Source organism: Sinocyclocheilus grahami, unplaced genomic scaffold (assembly GCF_001515645.1).
Source record: "Sinocyclocheilus grahami isolate Dianchi unplaced genomic scaffold, SAMN03320097.WGS_v1.1 scaffold37.1, whole genome shotgun sequence".
Lineage (NCBI taxonomy): Eukaryota > Metazoa > Chordata > Actinopteri > Cypriniformes > Cyprinidae > Sinocyclocheilus > Sinocyclocheilus grahami.
Window position 1 is genome coordinate 3477604 of NW_015505216.1, and position 13723 is coordinate 3491326.

The 13723-nt window shown below is 37.6% G+C and overlaps 1 protein-coding gene across 1 annotated transcript in view; it reads left to right on the plus strand.

Annotated features, from left to right (window-relative positions):
• LOC107581762 (protein sidekick-1-like) overlaps positions 1–13723 on the plus strand; it is a 380004-nt gene that overhangs the window by 335660 nt on the left and 30621 nt on the right. Inside the window, exons 26-28 of the mRNA XM_016267412.1 lie at positions 2054–2169; positions 4120–4309; positions 9703–9801. Coding sequence (XP_016122898.1) covers positions 2054–2169; positions 4120–4309; positions 9703–9801 — 405 coding nt within the window. The remainder of the gene's footprint in view (positions 1–2053; positions 2170–4119; positions 4310–9702; positions 9802–13723) is intronic.

A 13723-nucleotide genomic window follows, 5' to 3' on the forward strand; every position in this document is an offset into this window, starting at 1 on the left:
TATTAAAACTGATTGGCTAACGCTATTTTTCCCCTTGTCAGTGCTCTTTTATTCTTTCATGTTAACTGACGGAAAATCTGAATGATGCACGATTTTAACTTTAATCAACATGTACAATTGACCATGACATCCTCACCTTATCTTATTCCAGAAAAGTCACTCACCCAATACTGAATGGAGTTGTACAGCTGAATGTTGGGGTTGGGGGAGGGGGTGTGTCTGAACTAAATCAGCACCCTGATAAAGAGGTTGACTGGCACAAAGTATTTTATGTATTTTGAAAATACAAAAATACTAATCTTAAATGTATTTAAATACAAATTACATTCGATTTTTGCCGAAGGCTTTCAAATACAAAATACAAAATAGTATTTTGTATTTCAAATACGTATTTTAAATACATGTATCTGAAATACTGCCCATCCCTGGATGAGCCCCGGATGTAGTGATGCAGAGGGAGCATCTTGAAATTTCCATTCTTAGGATAATCATATTCTCAAATCTAAGCAGGTGGTTCGCAGAATGAAATTTTATTTCCTTTATGTGATCACCATTACAGCCCCTCACTTCACACTTACTCTGTCGGACTGGAGAGCTGCTCTGAATGCTTGCCTACACTGCAGATAAGAAGCCAGGTGATTGGCTGCCTGATGTCGCTACTTATCTTTACCGTTGCTCCCTGCAAGATACACTCAAGAAAGATTTATGGCCCCAAATGGCTACAGCGTAAACTTCAAAAATATGCTATTTAAAGGTGAAGTGTGTCATTTCTGTGTCACTGGTGATATCAGACTGAATTGTAAATATGTTTAAATTTTTTGTAAACAATGAGAAAGATGTTTACGCATGCAAAAGACAGCACCACAATGCTAGGGTTTTGTGGTTTGCTTGCAGGGCAGTGCTATGCAGTAGTTCTGGGTGGTTGCTAGCCCAGGTCTACAGATCCCAAAGAAATTCATCATTTTATTCAATAAGGAGGCATTCAGTTGATCAAAAGTGACAGTAAAGACATTTATAATGTTGCAAAAGATTACTATTTCAAATAAATGCTGTTCTTTTGAACTTTCTATTCAGATCCTGAATCCTGAAAATAAATGTATCACAGTTTCCATAAAAATATTAAACAACACAACTGATTTCAACATTGATGATAAGAAATGGAGCAAATCAGCATATTAGAATGATTTTTGAAGCATCATGTGACACTGAAGACTGGAGTAATGATGCTGAAAATTCAACTTTGCATCACAGGAATAAAAAATTGGAATACTATTTCATAATATTATTGTTTTACTGCATTTTTTGATCAAATACATTTAGCCTTGGTGAGCATAAAAGACTGTTAAAAATGTATAAAAAATCTCAACTAGCCCAACTTTTGAACATTAGTGAAACTACTAAATCTAACTGTTTTTTTCTTCCACAATTTAATTATATTTCCACTTGGTAAAAAATTGAGAGTCTGATCAATTAAAGTAACAGTCAACCTCCTCTAAACAAGCCTCAATATTTGAGGAGCTTAAATCCATAACCCTTAGTATGACAAGTAAAAACAAGTTTTAAACACACTTTTCATCTTCCAGGGTTTGGATGATCAGGTGATGAATAAATAAATGAGTTAATGTTGTTATGCCTGACCTAGTTGTCCCATTCAAACAGATTGCAATTCCATTTGGTGCCACTAGTGGATCAGAAATTGCACACTTCAACATTAGTTCTTTGAAAGGCTGCACTTGGATGATGAAGTTTGTCTGTGGAGAGAGTCATTATATAATTGTGTGGCTAATAGCCCACACGTAGAGACGTTCTGGGCTGGCTGTGCTGTCTGATATGAGGCTTGGTGTTAAAGGTTTGCCATCTTTTAGTGGTCTGTTCACTGTCTCCTCGCGCTCAAACTCTTGTTTGCTGTTTACACGCTAATGCTGTTTGCTTTTTTTCCCCCTTATGACATTGGAGAGGTGACTAATCTACGTGAGTTTACTCAGTACTCGGGGCCATGTGTTAAGGCACAGTGCGATAAGGGAGTGTGATTTGTCTTTCTCTGTTTGCGTAGTGCCATCGGGGGCTCCGGAAAATGTGACGGCGGAGGCCATGAGCTCCAGTCGCATCCTGGTAACCTGGGGCTCGGTTCCTGAGCATGAACAGAACGGCAACATCCTCGGATACAAGGTGGCTTGTAGCTTCTGCCTTGTTGTTTTGTCTTTTTTTTATTCGTTGTAATTTCACACAAAAGAAAATGACCTCAGACTGATGTCAAGTAGTGCGCTGAGGTATTCTGAAACAATGTCTGCTGAAGGAGCCCTTGGCTCAGTATAATAAGCGTCTCAGAAGTGAATAAAGGTTTTTATCATGTAAGATCAACCCCATAAACTGTGTTTTGTATGATGAAATGACATGAAAGATTTGATGGTTGTTTCTCTTGAGGAGGGGAGGCATTGTTTTTATTCTTCATTGAAACCAAACATTTCCTATAATAACTACCCTTTGTAGCTGTACTGTACTATTCTTAAAATGAATCAATCTAATATATATATATATATATATATATATATATTAGTGCTGTCAAACGATTAATAACGATTAATCGCATCCAAAATAAAAGTTTTTGTTTACATAATATATGTATGTGTTCTGTGTATATTTATTATGTATATGAAAATACATACACATGCATGTATATATTTCAGAAAAATAGGTTGTTTATATATTTAATATATTTATAATATAAATTATATGAATATAAATTTAGACATGTAAATGCATGTAAATATTTTTTAAATATATACTGTATGTGTGTGTATTTATATATGCATAATAAATATACACAGAACACACATATATTATGCAAACAAAAACTTTTATTTTGGATGCGATTAATCGCAATTAATCGTTTGACAGCAAAATATATGTATATATATATATATATATACATACACACGCATACCTTATTTATTAAATTATTTTACCAAAATTATTATATTATATTATATTTATTTTTTATTTAGTACTAACCTGAATAAGATATTTCACATAAAAGACATTTACATATAGTCCACAAGAGTTAAACTGTGCGCCTTTCTTCGGAAAAATCCTTCAGGTCCCACAAATTATTTTGTGTATTTGAACTATGGATGTCCACGATTAACCAGCGATCGATTAATTGTCAATAAATCTTTCATTTGAATGACGATCGATTATGGGAATGATCTAAAATTGACATCCCTAATTTGAACCCTTTCCAAAAATGACTATGATTTTGAGATCCATCTTTTCACACTGAGGACAACTGAGGGACTTACATGCAACTATTACAAAAAGTTCAAACTCTCACTGATGCTCCAGAAGGGAAAACAATGCATTAAGGTGAGAACTTATTTAGTCTTCTGGGAAACATGTATGTATCTTCTGTAGCTTCTGAAGGGCAGTACTACATGAACAAATATGATATTAAGGCAAAATAAAACATTTTTTACACATTTTCAATCTGTTCAAAAGTTTACACCCCTGGCTCTTAATGCATCGTTTTTCCTTCTGGAGCATCAGTGAGTGTCAGTGAGTGACATTTTGTAATAGTTGCGTATGAGTCCCTCGGTTGTCCTCAATGTGAAAAGATGTGAAAAATTATTTTTGCAGTTTTGAAATATGGGGCCATATGATGAAAAATCAAGGATTTTTTAAAAGTTTGATATTATCCTTTGAACATTTTATGCACTTTTCTTTTTTCTTATAAGTCCTAAAGCAGTTAATGTTTGTTCCAGTACCGTTTCATTTTCATTTTAAGTAAAGAAAAGGTTTATTAATGAATTAATTGAAAGTCTGACACATGCGGAAAGACAAATATTTGCAGTTAGATCTGGATGTGCACCCATATGTTCAGAAAAGCTGCTCTGGTTTAAAGTCAACAGTAATTGAGGCAGGAGGCTTTATGACGAGAGAAAAAAAATAGCAGCCTGCTGAACAATGGACCCAGAGGAACAAATCTCATGCCATTCAGCCTTACTAACAGCTATCCCTGTGTGTTTGTATTTAATGTGATCTTAAATTAAAGTCAGTCACAATCACAAAATCACACAACAGTGATGTGAACTATAATCGTGCTTAATATACTTATTCTTTCAGGTTATGTACAAAGAGAAAGACTCAGATTCGGAGGCACAGGTGAATGTGGTTAAAGGCAACCTGACAAAGTCTGTCTTACTGAGGAACCTGCGTAAATACGTCCAGTATGAAATCCAAGTTTTGGCTTTCACACGAATTGGAGATGGGCAGCTCAGCAGCCCCTCAGTCTTGGAGAGGACCAAGGATGATGGTGAGCAACCTTTCATGTTTCACCACTGAGATTCAATTTAATGACCACACAGGGAGTTTAAAGGAATACTTCTCCAAAAATTCTGTCATTATTTACCCACTTTCATGTCATTCCAAAACTGTATGCTCTTTTTTGTTTGGGACATAAAATAATTTTTAATGCAGCTCATCAACAACATTCATAGTCACCTCATCTGTTCATCAGGCTGCAAAAATGACAAAAAAACACCAGAGACCATCTTAAAAGAAGTAATCAACTTTTGTGCAATATTTAAAGTCTTCGGATACCACACAAAAGCTTTGTGTGAGGAAAAGATTGAAATATAAATCATTATTATCTGATCATCTTTTTCCTCAGTGACTTGTAAAAAATGCTTGAGTGAGTTGTGAGTTGAACTTGTGAATCAAAATCATTGAATACATTTTGACCCTGTTCTTTTCAATAAAAACCAGTTGGTTCACAAATTGGGCTGATTCATTCACAAATACGGGTTCAACTGTCAGCATTTCTCAGGAAATTGCTGGGCAAGATTATTAATGACTTAAATTGGGTTTGTTCCTCATTTAAATAGTGTGGCCTCAGAAGACTTGTAAGGTGTTTTTTGTGCGTGTATAATTTGTGTAGTTAAAACATCACTGAACTGTCATTGTTGTTTTAACTGTCATGAGGTGTTTGTGTTGCACATCATAGAAGACAATGTTAGCATCCGATAATTTTAACTGTTGGAGAAAACTGGTTAATTTTAAGCTTTTTTGTGCTATTTTCATCTTCCGGGTTTTAAATCTACATTGTGTTGACGTCACAATTTGTGACGTGGCAATGGACTATAGTACATAGATGACACGTCGGTGTCTATTAAATTATTCATGACAAACGCGATTCATTCACTTGGTGAGCATAACCGTTTTTACAGCTCTGTGACACAACTCGTCAAAAGGCTTATATAAACGCCACAATATATATATATATATATATATATATATATATATATATATCACACAAAGAGCGAAATGAAACTGTCTGAACGCGAAGCTGTGTGTGTTGTCTGTCTCCCCTCTTCCTCCTCCTCTGCTCCGCTGCGAACCATGCCCACTTTTTTTAACATTTTTTTAAACCTGTGGTGAGAACTAACCAGTGCTAAAACGGGGGTTTCATGACCCTTTAAGAATATTCCAAATACGGTATTTATTTTTTGTTCCAAGAGAGACCCATGAGGATGAATAATGACCAAATTTTCATTTTTGGATGAAGTATCCCTTTAATGCTGTAACTCTGTTTTATGTGCACGCTCCTTGACCAAGCAGTGTAAGTTTATGGGCTGTCATGAGTAATGGGCATTTGCTCTGCGCACGAAGAGTGCACAGATTGATGTGGCCTTGGATTTTATAGAATAAAAAAGATGAAATGGCATTTAGTCTTAAGCTCTTTCAGACACTTTTTTGAAGGTCCTCTATAGCCTTTGATGCTTCATTTGTTTTTAGTGTACATTCTGTGCCTTTGTGTTCGCTTAGTTGATTCGCTCACTGTCTTTTTTTTAAGACTAGATTTGGTATAGACAGGTAAACCAATACAGACAGTACAAACTCCATTGGCAAGGATGGCCTCCAAATGTTTACTTTATGGACTGCAACTTAAATAGACTTTGAAGGGCTGGCTAAGGAATTTGAGGAATGAAAGCTTTCAGAAGAGAGGTATGATAGTTTGCTATCCATTACAGCAGTGATTCACTCCGGTCAGGATTAAAGACAGATAACAGTTGGAACTAATGCACTCTTATATGATTGCTATACAGCCAACAGGGCCATAAGGGACAGACTACAGCAGAAATATGTTTTTGGGAAATGGCACAAATAAGGCCCCCCTCAAGGCTGTTCCAGAGAAACAACTGATATACTCAGTGTACCGTGAGATTAGTCAGATAAAGCAATATAGAGTGCTCATATGAAGTACTGTATTGTAATTTATATCATGTTCAAAGCTGATTTCATTCATTCAAGCATGTTATACTTGGAAAAGTAATATTAAATATAAACCATCTGCCATGAGTTCTTTACTTAGAAATGATTTGGTTATCTAGATATCTCAATGGAAAAGGAAGAAATTAATGGAAATAAAATATTTGATTGAACTAGACTGTAAACCTCACATACAAGACTAAGACTAAGGGGAATCAAATGTAATAGACATTTGAAAAACATAATTCAAATTCAGATTACAATCCGGTGAAAATTGAGCTTTGAACTGGGTTTGAATCTTTAGAGTAATTAACTGTCCCAGTGACCTTTACCAATCCTTCTTTTATTTTATTTTATTTATTTTTTATTTTAGTTTATTCTTTGGTTTGGTTTTTAGTTTAGTTTAGTTTAGTTTAGTTTTATCTATCTCAAGGTGTATATGCTGTAAATATATTAGTCTGGATATGTTCGCATGTCTGGACTCTGGATCATGTAATTTGTGTATATGGTACTGTTAATGAAAATATTATAAGTCATAAGCTAAAACTACACTATTACTGAATCACATATGTCACATTGTGCAGTTTAGCTTGCTTCACAAACCCAAAATCTTATCACAAGAGAGGACGTCATGGGGGATAGCAATAAAAGCCTTTTCCCCCAGCTTGTGAGAGCTATTTAAAGCAGCCCACTATGTGAAATACAGGGGTCAGCCCTTAATCCAGCCGGCTACAGAGTCACATTAATGGAGTCTGCACGCCCGCGGTCAGCTCTGTGCTGCTCTCTGAATAAGAGATAACAGGACTCTCTTAAACGTGGCTGTAAATGGAGCTCCCCCTTGACAGACGCAGAGAGCTCGGGCCATTTCACCGCCGCACTTTTATGATGGAAGCGCAGGGCCCGGGCAGCATGTCCTCCCGTCTGTGCTCACTCGACCTTGGAGCAATTATCTGTGTGTTTGCCTTTTAAATTCCCCTCCAGAACAGACCTCATTAAGGACTGATGGTACAGCAGCATTTTATCCAGGCCCCGGACGCCGTACGCAGGGGGTTGGAGATGCTACGGGCCGTCCATCCTGTTTCGGCCGGACGCGAGTGATCATTCTGGCTTTTGTCTGTAAACCTAAACATCCTGTGATTGGATTTAATTAGAGCCGTATCAGCAAAGCAAGCAGCAAATTGGACGTTTCTTTTTTGCACTGCGATTAGATTAGCGTGCCTTAAAGTCGTTAGTGTTCGCACATCTCTGAAAAGATTGGCAGGAAAGTGCATTTATTAGTGACTCGCTTAAAGAAGTAATTAATAAACGGATTTTCTAATTGTAGGTTCACGCCGAGTAAATGCACTCGAGTCATGAGTCGTGCATCATAAGTAGTTAAAAGACTCCTCATGTGCGTGTAATCTCCATATAAACCTCGTGGCACGCGGAGGGCTGATAACAGGATGATGAATGTTAGCAATACATTGGTAAGAGAAAGAGGCATCTTGGGAAAAGCACGCTCTACTGTAAGAGCTTCTTCTTGTGGACATGTGTCCCTACGGTCCCACACACTATGACTGCAAAAAGCAATACAAATCAAATCGCTGTCAGATGTGTTAGATTTATAAGTTCCATAATGTCCAGGAAATGAAACATAGAATCCGCCTAACCGACCGCATCGACTCGGGGAATCCAGAGAGAAATAAGGAAGCGGTCGAGAGACGGCACAACGTTGATTGTGTTTGTTCCGCATTTGTACAGCACGGCGTTTCGCGTACAACACAGCAGCGGTGTCGTTTCCTGCTTATGTGTGTGTACCTCAGGCACAGCACCGGCCCACCACCGTTATTGGATTCCCTCCATGTTATCTGTCGCTCCACAGGTGTCCTGTTAGTGGATGTATAGGCCTGTCACAGATGCCTTGGAGAGAGGGGAAAGTGTGTATGTTTAGAGGTGAGACGCACCAGCAGGGGAAGGAAACATCCCCCTTAATCAAGGTCTTTAGCAGAGCCCTCTTTTAGCACCGGTGGCACACTGTGTCCTTCAGAGTAGGGCGCTACAGTCATTACATCCTCCAGTCATCATTGGTCTCCTCCTGTAGGCAGCAGATCGCCCCTTGGCAATGTTTCCCTTCAGTCTTAACATACAATGATAAGAGCTCTGCTCATCTAGTGAAGCATGTGACTCAGTGATGGCCCGCTTTAGGAGGGGTAGAGTGAGAAGGTGTGCCATGTGGCAGCACTCATGGACCAGCATGGATCTAAATACTCTGGTCAAGGACAAGCCGACAAAGTCTGAGGGGAGAATGACCAGATTTCGCAGCTCGCTGGCCAACAGCTAATCATTAGTACTGTTTGCTAGAGCAGATTTGAATTAACAAACCACACACACTGAGGAGACTTTGGCATGTAACTCATGAATATGAATTATACTTCAAATTGCATGGCTTGTAGAGTAATTTCTAGAGTCCAGAACTGCTCAGAGCACCTTAGCAACCACATGGCAACACCCTGGAAACCACCCAAAAAACCCTAGCAATCATATTCTGTAGTAATGTGCTAAAATCCACTTAGAACATCTCAAGAAATTACATAGCAACACCCTAGCAACCACATTCTGTAGTAATGTGCTAACAACCACTTGGAACATCTCAAGAAATGACATATAATAGCAAAAATCTGGCAACCACCCATAACACTGTAACATTGTGTTAACAACCTCTCAGAACACATTTGCAACCGCAAAGCAACACCTTGACAACCACTTTCCACCAACATTCTAGCAAATCCCTGGCAAATACCCACAATATCCTAGCAACTACATTCTGTAGCAACATGCTGACAACCACTCAGAACTTCTTAGCAGCCGCATAGCAACACCCTGACAACCACTTAAAACACCCTGGTAACCTCTCAGAATACAGTGGCAACATGCAACCAACCACTAATGCAACACTCTTAATTATTCATTCAGACTTCACATTATTTTTATAGTAAGGTGGATCAGAGAATAATAATTCTGTGCACAGATGGATGGAACATGAGCGTTCACTCTTACAGATGGAAACAGCTGCCTTTTCCACTGACGAGATGTAATCTGGAATATGTTCATTAAACTGACACAGTTTGAGTGCTGTCATAACTGTCTCTTTCTTCTCATCCCTTATGTTTTTGTCTTATGAATGTTACATTTTTTTGTTGTTGTCCTTTTCAAACCAGATTTTTTTATAATGACCTTATACTGACGTAAATACCATTTCAGAGGCTGTCTCTTAGGGCTGCTGCTGCTGCTTTGAAAGCTAAATAGCCTCTATTAAAGCTCTCTGATTTGGGCTTGTGGTTCGGCTGTAATTCAAGAGAAAGCTTTAGAGTTCCATAAGGTGTATAGGTGTTGTAATTACTGCAGGAGTCATGTAATGATAAAATCTCATCTTTGGCATCTCCTTTTCCCCTTCAATAGTTCCCGGACCACCTATGAGACTTGTGTTCCCGGAGGTGCGTCTGACAGAAGTGAGGGTGGTCTGGCAGCCCCCTGTGGACCCCAATGGCATAATTATGGGTAAGAGAAATAATAGGTCAATTCCTTCAATTATACACTGAAGAAATTAAATGTTGAACAAATTGAGATTTTGCCTTTTTTCACAACATATTGTTATCGTATTATTACACTACTGGGTAACACTTTATTTTAAGAACCAATTCTCACTATTACCTAGTTTCTTATTAGCATGCATATTCCTAGCATATTAGCTAATAAAGCACATATTAATGCCTTATTCTGCATGACCATATTTTAGATCCCTTAATCCACCCCATACCTAAATTTAACAACTTACTAACTATTAATAAGCAGCAAATTAGGAGTTTGTTCAGTAATAGTGAATATGTGTTCCCTATTTTAAAGTGTTACCCACTACTGTTCTGGTGTCAGTAATGTTGTTTTCTTGAAAATTCTATTAATCAAATAATTCCAAAAACATGCATCACAGATTAAAAAAAATAAATAAATAAATTAAAAAAATTATATATATATATATATATATATATATATATATTAAGCAGCGCAACTGTTTTCAACATTGATAATAATAAGAAATATTTCTTGAACAGCAAATCAGCATATTAAAATAATTTCTAAAGGATCACTGAAGACTGGAGTAATGACATGATGATTTTCATATTTCACAATATTACTGTTTTTACTGTATTTTGATAAAAGAAATGATAAAAAACATGAAAAAAAGTTTCTTTAAACACACTCTTTAAATTAAATTTTCACCAAATTATTTGCAGCCATTTTTAAAACTTATTTCTGGACAGGCATAATAATGTACGCTTCTGTGAGCAAATAATCCAAGACCATTCACCTAGGAAGTGACTTATCAGACTAATTTAGTCCAAGATTCAGACTGATCCTATGTATGTATTCAGTCTGATTTGCTAAGTCAGTTTGACTGATTCAGTTGAATAATTCATTGTGCTGTTTTTGTGCATTTTTTTATATATTACCATTCTTCTCGTGAGAATGGTCACGGCTGACCCATGTAGCCTGGATTCAAGTGGAAAGCTGCTTTCATGTACTTCACCTCACATTAAAAACAGTCTCCTCAGTACTTGATCTGGCCTACATGAGAGTGTGAAATGCATTGGACTGGCAGTATCTGGCTCAGAGCAGAGCATGTTTCTTTCCTCCGCTCTGTGAATGAAGCCATGTCACCGTGCACCTGAGACTAATTCCTCATATGGGAAGAAGGAGCCGGAGAGGAGAAAATCCCTGCGTTTTAATGAGATTAGTCTGACTAACACCTCAAGTGAATGAAGCTCAGAATAGCCGCCTGCCAAATCATGCTGCCTGTGCAAATCACACCGGAGAAGAATACACGCAATCTCAGCGATGCAAAGATTAGATCTGAACACATTTGCCGATAGCATCCTATTCACAAAGCATTCATTTGGAATAAAATGAGACCAGTTTAAGCATTTTGATGATGTTTGGGGAAAATTGGGACTTTGTTATGGTGTGTATACTGTAGAAAAATAAAATTGAAAGCATATGCACGATTCATTTTAGTCTGCATGATTGTTTACCCAGAAGTCTTATAAATCTCTGTTGGACAATGCAGTTTAAGTTAAGATGCTATAGCTGTGTTTTCTGGAACATGGGAGCTGGTTTCTAGCTGCTCTAAGCCGGTCATTAGCTGGTCATTAGCTGTTGTCCCCCAAAACGTGTAAACAGTGTCTCTGTGGTGCTATCAAAACATTGCTCTGTTTGTTGGAAAATATCGTCCATCATATCTGACCAACAAAAGATCATTATTTGGTGATGTTAATGGCAAAACTTTAGCTCGTCATATGTAAGATAACATATCAGTTATCTTAAAAGTTTTTGGGGAAAAAATTATTTTTTGTGTATTTTTCTGGAAAAAAAAGAACATGGAACACAACATGGCGATTGCAATTGCCAAGCCTCAAAAGTACGAGAAAAGTGATGATTTGTGTGTAGTTTTCAAGTCTTCTGAATTTATCTGCTGGCTTTGTGTGCAAATCGAGTCCAAAATTTGAGTCATATTCACTCAAAATAATACATCTCACATGTTCTCACATCTCTTGTCAGCGCAGTATATTTAAATGTTTGTAAGTGAAGTGTGGAAGTCTCTCTCTACAATGTGCCACTCACTTTGAGAACCATTCGCCTACCATCTTGCACCAGCTAATGCAAGTTTAGACCACTTAGAAACCAGCTACCATGTTCCAAAAAAAAACAGCTACCAGCTTATGCTGGATTTCCAGCAGTGTCTTTTGTTTACAGCAAAGCCTAAATGTAATCCCGTTTTCAAAGCCGCTGAAAACTGTGTTGTGTGTTCCCAGAAGCGTCAGCAAACCTGACCGTTAAAGTCCATGGCTGGGAATGGGAGTTTGCTTTGGATTTTGCAGCAGATCGAATAGTTGCGCTTAATCTGACTCCAGCCGCTTCACTCAAACACAAAAAACAGAAGGGTCTGACAGAGGAGCTGCGCAGAAAATGACATGCTAAATCAAACCAGAGCTCAGACGTGTGTAGTGAACATAAGCTAAATAGATGTAAAGGCAGGCGCAGCCCCCCGCCAGCGGAACCTGGATAATTACATGTCAAGTCAAGTCACCTTTATTTATATAGCGCTTTTAACAATACAGATTGTGACAAAGCAACTGAACAGCATTAATTAGGAAAATAGTGTCAATAATGCAAAATGACAATAGTAAACACTCATTTTTCAGTTAAAGACAGTTCATCATTGAATTCAGTGATGTCAACATCCAGCTCAGTTCAGTTTAAATAATATCTTTGCAATCATGTCAACGATATCGCTGGAAATGAAGTGTCCCCAACTAAGCAAGCCAGAGGCGACAGCGGCAAGGAACCAAAACTCCATCGGTGACAGAATGGAGAAAAAACCTTGGGAGAAACCAGGCTCAGTCGGGGGGCCAGTTCTCTGACCAGACGAACCAGCAGTACGGAAAAATCAATATAAGACGTAATAAATCAGCCGATGAATAATATTAACAGCAATTATTATATGATGCAATCAAACTTATAGCAAAATGTGGTAGTTCTGTATGTTGTTTCAGGGTTGGCATCATCTGAGGTCCTCTGAGGGGTTGCATCATCTCTTCTCAGGTGTTCTGGATCCAGACTGAAGCTTGTGTAAATCCTAGTTACCACGGGATGTTAATCCCGTGGCAAAAGACAGAGAAACAAATACAAACATAATTAGCGTAGCTGCTGTTCCAACCCAGCAAAAATGATTTGTTTAACCCAAACTAACGAATAATAATGTGCATTTGATTAGATATAACTGCAGTAAAAGATTATGACTGCAGTAAAAGATTATGAGATGCATTATTTGAATGCTTGGCCAAAGAGATGTGTCTTTAATCTAGATTTAAATTTAAATTACATCAACACCGCAGCGCTCCCAGACGAACAGGCCACACGCATTGGTGTTATTTCGCACTCTGTTTCCATGTCATACTTTGGCAGATCAAGAGATGCTGGTTATGTAGATTGAAGTCACAGAGAGCTCTTTCAAAGAGAGAAACGAGATTTCCTGGCATGCCGCTAATTTGCTGCATCTTGAAGAAAGGAAATGCTTTGAAAGCAGATGTCGATGAGAATGCCGCTTACAGAGATTTAGTGACTGTTTTTGTTGTTGTTGTTGTTTCTTTTCTTTTCTTTTTTTTGTGCAATTTTTGTGTCATTATCATTATGTAGTTATGTTAAAAATATTTTTTATATTTATTATACGCTAATTTCTGTCTACTTTGTCTAACATTTTAATTAAACAAATGGCTTTCATAATGTCCAAAATAAAAAGAGACATCTTGAAAAAAGGAAATGCAATGAATGCCACTTTTGGTGAGAAAGCCGAGATTCAGTGGCTGTTTTTGTTTTGTTTTTGTTTTGTTTTTTTGGGGGGGGGGGGGGGGGGGGTTTTAATGGC